This window comes from Typha latifolia, chromosome 7, assembly GCF_019914945.1.
Source record: "Typha latifolia isolate L0001 chromosome 7, TyphaL0001v2, whole genome shotgun sequence".
NCBI lineage: Eukaryota > Viridiplantae > Streptophyta > Magnoliopsida > Poales > Typhaceae > Typha > Typha latifolia.
Genome location: NC_133092.1, coordinates 10,886,111 through 10,897,225, shown reverse-complemented (window position 1 = coordinate 10,897,225; position 11,115 = coordinate 10,886,111). Strand labels below are relative to the sequence as shown.

Here is an 11,115-nt window from a genome sequence, read left to right as displayed (position 1 = left end):
TCGGTGGGCGCGGACGACCGTGGCCCTTCCGGGCGTACTTGGTCGACACGTGTCCCCGGTACAATGTGGAGAAAGAGCGGTGAGAGTACGGGAATGCCCCTGGTGAGGACAAAGAATCACCAGGTTGTCCTCTTCGGTCTTATCGGAAAGGGATGGAGGCGTAGTAGTGTACCTAGTGGCCGTATTTATGTAGAATAAATCTTGAAGACAGACGCAGGATTTTATCTTTGGATAATGTGCAGCAGCTACCTAGGGCTAGGGCTGTTAAAATAATTAAGCCGACTCAGAGCTCGGCTTGAGCCAAACTTAATTTCGACTGGATTAAATAAAGTCGATAAAGCTCAAAATAATAATAATCATTATTATTATGAGTAATACTTTTGGTCATTTATTTATTATTTATAATGTGACGTGAACAAGAGGAAACAATATTAGTTTCACCACAAAAAAAAAAAGGATGATAAGTAAATTTGATGAATGAAAATACTATTTCAGGTCATCATGATGGTTATTATTATAATATACAAATATTATAATAGGCACAGGATTGCTAAATTATATGATATCTATATTAATTAATAGTGAGTTTAAATACATATTTGTTGGCTTATATGGTCCTATTATAGTTATTTGTAAGCTTAAGTCATATAATAATCATTTGCGGCCTCTAATACATATTTGCTACCTTATTTGGTATATAAAATAAATATCTGTGGGTTTAAGTGCATATTTACTAGCTTATATAGTGACTATAATAGTCATTTATGTGATTAAGTATATATTTGCTAGTTTATATGGTGTGTTTATAATAGTAATTTGCAAGCTTAGATATATATTTATTAGCTTATATGGTACCTATAATAGTTATTTGCGGGCTTAAGTACATATTTGAAAGAATTTGTTGATTATATTGTGTCTATAATAGTAAGCTTAAGTCATATTTGCTAATTTATATAATGTCTATAATAGCCATTTGCGAGCTTAAATATATATTTGCTAGCTTATATTGTATGCTTAGTGAGAGAGGAGACTCGGATAGGATAAGAGAACATATTTTATAATATATAATATGAATATTTTAAAAGTGAGGAGAGAGAAGTGAGTAAAGGTAAGAGATTGACAAGACATAAAATTAATATATTTTAATCATATCAAAAAAAAATTAGTATCAAACCGAAAGAAAATTATAATTTATATATTTATTTATTTATTAGGGGACTAAATTTAATTAGAGAAAAAAAAAATTAATTTAGTGTTTGGCTACTGAACCAGATTAGGAGTCCCTAGCTAAGTTCAGGACTCCTGAACTCAAAACAAACAAGGCACTATACTATAATTATATTTTAAATTTTATTTAAGTGAATTATTATGCACTTTGAACTATGAGCTATGAGCTCTAAAGAGTGTTGACCCTCCCCCTAAAGTATAGTAAGTAGTATGTAGCGGTAAATCGAGCAAATTAATAGAGTTTATTCTGAATTTTAATCATTTCATATATTTTCTAAATACGTGGATATTTTCATTAGTTTATATTTTTAAATTAGGTATTAATTTTAAGCTTGATTCAAGTCTCCATCAACGTTAATTTAATTCAAACTAAATGAGGCTCGAATTTGACATAAATTGATTAAGGCTTGAAATTGCTTATTAATTGACTCTTTTAAGCTCGAGCTCAATTTGAAGTTGAAATTTGCTCAAAATTTGCTCAAATTAAACTAATTTTAATTCAAGCTTGATCACATATCTAAGCTCGAAATTATTTTGAATTCAAACTTGATTAGAGCTGGGCTCAATCAAGCTTGGTTGATTAAGCTCAGTATGTGCAGCTTATGTGAGGGTAACTAATGAGGGCAACTAAATCGTGGCGGTTTAAATCCTATCATTTTAATATTTTTTAATTTACCGCTAAATATTTTTCTTTGGTTTACCACCCACTCAATGTGTTTTAATAGAAATTTAATGATAATTATAATAAGCACTTATTAGGGGTTTTAGTGATTTAATATAAAAAGTTGAAAGGATTGTATTATAAAAATAGTGAGGATAAATTATAATAGACACACAATTTCTGGTGCCAAATAAGAAAATTCCTAAAATTATATCATACTTATGACCATTTAGGTGCATAAAGAGTACGTAGGCATTCCATTAATACATAAGTGGTACTTACTATAAATTTTAAACTATCTTAAATATATTTTATAATTAAATACTCATTTAAATATATTTTATAATCAAACACTTATTTATATATCTTAGTCAAACCTTATATAAACAAAATTTTATCATAAGTAGACAGTGTGATAAAGCTAGTCATACATATTTTATAAGCAAAATTTTTAGTATAATTAATATATATTATTTATAGTTAGTAACCAAACATAAATTCTTATAAAAATTTATTGAGGGTAATCATTATATTTTACAACCAAACAAAAAAAAAATGTGAGCATTATAATAGATATATTTTATTTATATTTAAGAGGTGTGCTTTATGCACGAATTAAACGAGATATTATAAATTTTTCCTATTTTATTTATATTTAATTTTTTATTTATAATAATGGATTGCATTGTGTACCGCATATGTAAATTATATCTATTCTATTATAATAAAATGCATGTCGAATATATACATAAGTTTGTATTTTAAATAAAATAAAATATAATTAAATTACAAAACTCCTGCTAGTTTTATAATCAGTACAAGTTCTGTTCTAGAAAACCTGCAACTTTTGGGTAAGTATTGGTCAATGAAATCAATCATATTCTTATACATGACTAGATAAGACAACCAAACAAGATCAACATGCAATTTCTAACATACCCCAAATAAGTATTGGTCAATGATCCTTAACCTACCATACAGTGTGGACAAGAAGCACCATCAGAAGAAATAATAGTTATAATGAAGATAACAACTTTAACATTACTGGAATGATAAAAGTTAAGAACGCAAACCCAGCCCCAAAACTACATCTTTCATGCTAAGGTTATTGACAACCAATACTAGATGCAAGTGAAGGGACAAAAACTATGAAATGAAGTTAAAAGGATGGCAATTGCTAACAAGGCCAAGCCTGGCACCTCCTGGGCTTTGCCGGGCTTTCCCGAGTGCGGCCCATAATTCTTGTGGGATAGGTAAATAGGATTGATATCCTAAAGATTTTACAAATTACATCTTATATTTTATCTATTTTGTGACTCGCTCTTTGACGATTTTGTAACCCGATTTCTTATTTTTCTCTATAATTCTCATTTAATACTCTGGCGTTATTTTGACTAACTGATATCAACCAAATCACTAAAATACCCTCACCACTATTTTTTCTACCCTCTTCTAAAAAAGGCATAAATAATTTAGATATTTATAAATTATTTTATATATAATAACATAATATTTCTTTGCTGATACCGTTTAAATTAACGGAGAGTGTTAAATAAGAATTATAAGGAAAAAATAGATGTCGAGTTATAAAAACCTCAAAAAAAGAATTTTTGGCTCGAGGATTGCTCTTCAGCCATATACTTTTCAAATCTATTTGAAATTATCTAAGATGAGAATATCTTAGTGTTAGATGTGTGGGATGGAAAACACTAGAATCTGAATTAGAGGAGGAGACTTTCATATACCTTACAATCGGAGGAGCATCAGATGATGAATATGGTATTGAATGGTGGCACTATGCTTGATTGGATTAAGGATTGTGTTAAACGAAGGTCTAATATTGATGATATATATATATATATATAGTGAAATCTCTATATAGGTTCCTAAATAACGAATAAATTATTTCTAGAGATTTACCTAGTCTATAGAAGTTAAAAATTCCTCTACAAATGAGGTATTTACTGTGGTTAGATTATCACAACAAAATTTTAACTAGAGATAACCTAATATACCGGTGGTGGACTAAAAGTTCTCAATGTGCGATTTGTCAAAAGGATGAGTTTGCGGATCATTTATTTTTGAAGTATGGATATGTCAAAAAAAATCTTAGAAAAGCTAATGAGGAAGATTGAGATTGAAGTAAATACTAAGCAAAAAGATTAGTTTTGGTTTATGGGAAAGACTTAGAAAATGAACAATGAGAAGAGAAATTGGTAGTTGATCTAAGTAGCAACTGTGATTTGGATTATTTAGTTGAAACGAAATAATAAAATTTTAAATAATTATTCTATAAAATGAGAAAGTATATATCTCTTCCTATCCTAGACAGGAGATTAAGGGGAGAAAATAATAAAGAAGGCGAAGCGGTTAGCTAAGGGGGAGATGGAAGACCTGATCATTCTAAGATTTGTTGGGCCAAGTTGTGGATGTGTCTCTTTTTTATATTATGCAATTATAGGAGTTCTCACTAATAATGCAAAGAAGCACCTTATAATATACAGATTAGGCATCACTATCAGCAACAAAATCAATATAAATATACTCTACTCCTCTGCATAACAAAAGAACTAGAACCAAAAGTCCAAAAACAAAATCAAATATACCATCAAATTGTTGAACAATTCACCAATTCTACCATTTGAAAGCAAAACATCATCAAATTAATGGATGATTAATTCAAGAAATTAGTGATGAAAAGAAGAGAGGAAAGGAATCGACCATCTCATATGAGATTATTAGTTTATTTTTCTGTGGTTAGTGATGTATTACAATCAAATCATTGCATGTCATCTTTTGTTTTATTGTTGATAGCAGAGCTCCTGTTCCGAACTAAATACCTCTAAAATGTCGCCCCAAGTCATCGCACCACTGAACCTATCAATCGAGCCGAGCTATTGAGCCAAGCTATTAAATACTTATGGCTTGATCTCACGGGAATACCCCTGGTAAGGACGACGAATCACCAGTTTGTCCCTGTGAAAGTAAGAAAGGGCAGCTATCCTCGGAAAAGACTAGAATGCAAAGTTAGTACTTACACTACTGGTCGTATATATGTAGAATAGTAAAAGAGGAAGATAATTTCTTTGGATATGGTGGTCTTATTGGAGGGCAACTAGATTATTTATTGCGTTTTAGACCCTGTTTTTTTTATAATATTAGTAGTTTCACCCCTAAATGTTTCTTGTTTCTATTATCAATGAGTTTTATAGAAATTTAATGACGAATATTAATCTAAGAGTCTTTTAGTGAGTTAATATACCAAAAAAAAAATAAAAATAAAATGAAGGGAGCATTTCAAAAAATAGTGAAAAAATGGTGTAAATCACAATGAACACACAAAGTAGGGTGAGAGATGAGAAAATGCCTAAATTATATACCTAAATAAATGAGTTCTCTACTTATTAAACGGAATATTTGAGTTTTAGTCCAATTAGATCTCATATAAACATGTGTTTATATTGAGAAAAATCGTCATCAGAGATATCAATTTTGTTCAACGAAAATCACTGACTCGGTAAACGATTTTCTTATACCCGTAGTAAAATAGATATCGTTGTAACTTAGATACATCACTTAGAAAAGCGGTTTATATTAAATAAAATTTCTCACAGATAAAATGATTTATATTAAATAAAAATTGCTAATTCTGATAGTGATTTTTGTATACTTGTAATAAAAATTTATGTAGCATTCATAGATTAAAAGTCAGATAGTTTGGGTAAATAAGTTTTGGAACTCAATTATTTGAGTACAATATCTGGTGAGCATATTTCAAACAGTCAAAAACTCTTTCTGCGAGAAAAAAAAAATAGACGAACGTTTTACAACCAATATGGGATCCAAGTAGGGTAAGATGGAGATACTTCATTCGTTTTTTACTGAAGTGTTGTTTTAATGTCTCCAAAAATAAGAGCTTTACAATCACACTGAGTAGAAAACCTGCAATTTTAAGAAATGAAGCCCAGGATCTTATCACTGAGCAAAGTAATCAATTCTCTAATGCCGAATGATATAAGAAAATAGAACTTTGAAAAGGGAAAGGAATTCAGACACATTAGCATCAAGTTCAACACCATACTTAAAACAATAAATAGTTACTTTGAAAAGGTCGCATTTAATACTTGAAATGAAAATAAAAAGTGTAATGGATCTCAAACACATCCTTCTCTCTGATAAAAGTGATGAGGAAGCAAACAGCTCTTTTTTGCTTGCTGTCGCAGCGATTTTCTCGCCTTAAAGAAGAAAAAAAACAAAATGAAATTGGTGTAATCATAACTATAGGAAGTGAAAAAAAAAACGTTGGAGAAAAATATATGTTACAATAGGCATTTTGTCAGTAGACAAGGCGTCTGACTTGAGGACCACATCCATGGTACCGATATATTATTCCGTGAATAGATTGCATCATCCATGACACGTCAAACATCTCAATGAACTTGAGATCTGAAGCTCGGGCTTTGTCACCAGCAAACCGCAAATATTCCTCAAACACTGAGGACAAGCACCAATTCTGCAACTTTCTGAAACAGCCTACGAGGCAACCTGTTCGGTGCTGTTGCAGCGTATGCATGAACTCCAGTCAGATTGAAGGGTTGATTATACTTAGGACTCTCTAAACTATTACTCTTTTTTAAATATGTGACCGTTTTTCGTAACATGTAAGACTCTCTGAACTATTAAAAATATTTCAAACATCTATTCTGTCATATTTTTGTTATAGTTTTTATTTATAAGTTATCACATACAAATCACGTGAGCAGCTATATAACATATTTACTCATGTTCTGGAGGGAAGAAAAGAAAGATACTAAAATATCCTTATCTCATCGGGGGCAGTATTTTAGTCTTTTTAGTTTTTTTTTTATTTCAATAGTTTAAGAAGTCTGTGCCATAAAAAGAAAATTCAAGAGATGTACATAGAAAAGGGTGATATTTCATGGGGCCTAAATATAATTATTCCTTAATATTAATGAATTAGGATGAGATGGATCATACCTTTCCTCTCTTGCAGTGAATTAGAACTGGATGGTTCCTTATATCTGAGACCAGGAAAAAAAAGTTGCTGAGTATAAAGATATTCATTGTTTGAGCCCAACCTATAAAAAGTCGAAGAAAGTTGCTGGAATTTAAATTTAGCAGCGCTTCTAAATTAAGTACCAAGTAAAACTCTGAGAGCCTCCGCGATGGAATCCTGAGGTATGTTTACAAAAGGCTCCTGCCAGTGGAGAGGTTTTTAAGATTTTTGACAGCATAATTCATAGCCAAGTAAGAGAGAACATTAATGAATACTGTGTGGGAATAAACTCCAATTGATGCAGGATAAAAAGATTGTGTGCTGAAAGAGAGAAAAAGGGCAAGCAAATTCTCACAACAAGAATACTAACTAAAGCTGCCACTTGAAGTATAGAAGTGAAAGAATGATAGTCATATATAAACTATATTCTAGACGTTGTACACGGTTATGCGGCGCTTATTCTAGGATATTTTTTTGCAAATAATAGCAAACCTACTACTAGTAAAAGAGTTCACTATCCATGCATGATCTACATCAGAATTAGTATTCCTGCACATAACGAGGCCTCTGCCCTACCATGACAATTCTGACATAATTTTGCCAACTGCTAACTCACCCGTTTTTGCATCGTAATATCAGTATCTTTCCATTTTTAAGTCCCTCTTGTGCAACAATAACAATTCTATTGATTGTCCGCAACCTCATTACATGCCCATACATAGATTTTAGAAGATAAAAGGCAATAACAAAGAAAAGAAAAATCACAAACTTGATTTCATAATTGTTACCAGCAATGGTTTTCTTGTTTACATCAGCAGTTCATCACATAACCTATATTTTCACCTCTTTTCTTTGACAGAATCTCCCTTGCCTCTAACAACATCATTTTGTTGTATCTCACAAAACACAATGAAAATAACGTGGGTCAAAGAAGCAGTACAACTTGGTAGAGACACCACAAAAAAATTACAGACATTGGCTTCACTATTACTGTAGGAGAGCAACTTATGATACATAAGCATGTTAGATATGCATATTCTTGTATTGCATATGTATATACATAGTATAAGATAATATAGAGGTGATCGCTGTTATCCTATAGTTCATGACTTTGTTTTCTAAAGTGATCAAAATTCAAAAGAATTTAGTGGTTTCCTACTACTATTAACCTTTTTCAATATTGCCTTCAAAGCATGATTGTGTATAGAAGTGAAAAGAATGATAGTCATATATAAACTATATTCTAGACGTTGTACACGGTTATGCAGTGCTTATTCGAGGATATTTCTTTGCAAATAATAGCAAACCTACTACTAGTAAAAGAGCTCACTATCCATGCATGATCTACATCAGAATTAGTATTCCTGCACATAACAAGGCCTCTGCCCTACCATGACAATTCTGACATAATTTTGCCAACTAATCACCCCTTTTTTGCATTGTAATATCAGTATCTTTCCATTTTTAAGTCCCTCTGGTGCAACAATAATGATTCTATTGATTGTCCACAACCTCATTACATGCCCATACATAGATTTTAAAAGATAAAAGACAATAACAAAGAAAAGAAATATCATAAACTTGATTTCATACTTGTTACCAGCAATGGTTTTCTTGTTTATGTCAGCCGTTCATCACATAACCTATATTTTCACCTCTTTTCTTTGACAGAGTCTCCCTTGCCTCTAACAACATCATTTTGTTGTATCTCACAAAACACAATGAAAATAATGTGGGTCTAAGAAGCAGTACAACATGCTAGAGACACCACAAAAAAATTACAGACATTGGCTTCACTATTACTGTAGGAGAGCAACTTATGATACATAAGCATGTTAGATATGCATATTCTAGTATTGCATATGTATATACATAGTATAAGATAATACACTGTTATCCTATAGTTCATGATTTTGTTTTCTAAAGTGATCAAAATTCAAAAGAATTTAGTGGCTTCCTATTACTATTAACCATTTTCAATATTGCCTTCAAAGCATGATTGTGTAATATTATTCTTGCTCTGTCAAGATTAACTGTTTTTCTTTTACTTGTATTTTTCTTTATTATATCCCTTTGTCACGGTTTAAGCTCAGCATCACCTCATTTTTAACGTAATTTAATAGTGTAATATGTTTAGGTGGCATTTGGTTCGGTTCAAGAATATGTATATGTTTCATGGCATTTGGTTTGGGTTCAAGAAATTTTTCTGAACTTGATTAGGGAACACTAACCATATTTAGTAACCAAATGATAGTTTATTCATAACCAAAATTCAAAAAGTGAGAGAAAAGAGAAATAAAATGTGTCTAAGTTTGAATTATTCTCATATTACAAATTTACCTATGAAATAATTTACACTTATCTTTTCCATGTTTTGTCAATTTTCTCTCCTCTTTTCTCTTGTCTCTCTCACTGTGCTAGTGCTCCTCTTTTCTTTTTCTTAAGAAGTGAACTTCTTTCATTATGGTTGAGAGACCATGTAAAAGCAATAGCATGCAAAAATAAAAAACTCAACGACTTACACTGGTGCACACACAAAAAAAGAAAAACTCAACAGCTTATATCGGTGAAGTTGTATATTGTTGAATTGATGGTAAAGTTGTATTACGGACTTCTTTCAAAAAAAAAAAAAAAAAAAAAAAGCAAACCACACAAGCCCGCAACCTAGCTTACCAATCAAACCTTGAAGGCCATTTTGCGGGCTTACAAGCATGCCCGCAATGAGCTGTGGAAGCAAACCATGAAGTCTGCTTATCACAAGCCCATAAAACAAGCTATGGAAATAAACCATGAAAGCAACGACCTTAAAAACCAAATAATGAAGGCCACTTGTGGACAAGCACGCAATGACCGCATCAACTCCTTCCCACTAGCAAAAGGCACAATTTTTGAGAAAATTTTAAACTTTCACTAGTTAGTTAAATTCAATAATAATATTTTGATACTAACATACTTCAACTATAAAGGATATTTTGGTCAATTAATATGACATATCCTCAATTTTCCTTCAAAACTAGCATTCTTTTATTTTTTATTTCACATGGATAATAATGACACCCCTAATTTAGTTCATAAACAGAGACCCAATTTTCTTTAACTTGTTTAAGCTATCTAAAACGAGGCTAAGAAGTGAGTCTAACATCAAGTACTACACTTTTTCAAATGGAGTCTTACAATCTCAGGGCAAGAGGCTTCACCTATACAGGACAGCTATACACATTATCACTCTTATCTTCTTAATTGTTCAACATAACAAAAGTAAGTGAATCAAATGAAACATAAAAAACACAAACTTCCAAAATCGAATTCACATCTTTCCTACAAGAACGTCTAGCATACACAAATTTGTCCAAATAGAATAGCAGGTGAAGTTACCCAGAAAAAAGAAGATAAGAAAATAAAAGACATAATTTAGTAACTGCGAAAAGGTAAGAAAAAGAATAGATTATTACCCTGCTCCCCTCGATCCCAAACTGGAAGAGCTTAATTCCCCGTGCCTTCACGAACTCGGCACTAACCTCCGGATACGGCTCCGGGCACAAGTACCTGCTCAAATCCCCACGATCCACCAGCCAGTCAAAATCCCCCAAATCAAATAGAATCACACAAAATCCAGCACAAAAAAAAAAAAAAAAAAAAAAAAAAAAAACCGGCACAAAGTAGTCCTCACACGATAGATCTCAGCTTGAGCGCATCCAAGAATCCAAAATTATCGGGACCAGGGAATCCAGACCTATAGATCCCTCGATCCACCATCCCGAAATTGGAAGGCGGAATCAAGAGCTCAGGTTTGATGATTCGATTCGAGGCTCCTCGCTTCGATTTCGGCATCAATATCAAAGCTCCTACTTCTCCCTCCTCTTCCAGAATCATTTCAAACTAACTCCGTCGTCGTCGTCGTCCTCGTCCTCGTCCTCGTCCTCGTCGTCGTCCAGAGGAGGAGAGAGATTTAAATAGAGGAGGTGGAGAAAGCGTCGCTTTCGACGGGGCTCTTCGTGTTCTATTTCGAAGGCGGCTTCTGGAAAGAGGATTGCCTATATTCATGGAGGCAGAAATTTACTGCTTGTGATACGTGGCATTTATCGAGTGGGCGAATACAAGTAACGAACGTTAGCATTAGCAGATCCCTTCAGTCTGGTTTTCAGGAAATCCTCTACGATGGAAGCTTGGTCGTTCCGTGCGCTTATAAGAGCTGGAGATTGGGATATTC

The 11,115-nt window shown here is 32.4% G+C and overlaps 1 protein-coding gene across 1 annotated transcript; it reads right to left on the bottom strand.

The window, feature by feature from the left end:
* Nucleotides 1-5,969: 5,969 nt before the first annotated feature.
* On the bottom strand, nt 5,970-10,900 carry LOC140792375 (inositol diphosphatase DSP3-like). Its single transcript, XM_073143341.1, has 5 exons — nt 10,576-10,900; nt 10,358-10,451; nt 7,049-7,106; nt 6,887-6,930; nt 5,970-6,443 (listed from the first exon to the last, which is right to left on the bottom strand). The coding sequence occupies exons 1-5, from the start codon at nt 10,776-10,778 to the stop codon at nt 6,225-6,227; spliced, it is 618 nt and encodes a 205-aa protein (XP_072999442.1). The 5' UTR covers nt 10,779-10,900; the 3' UTR covers nt 5,970-6,224.
* Between the last annotated feature and the right edge of the window lie 215 nt (nt 10,901-11,115).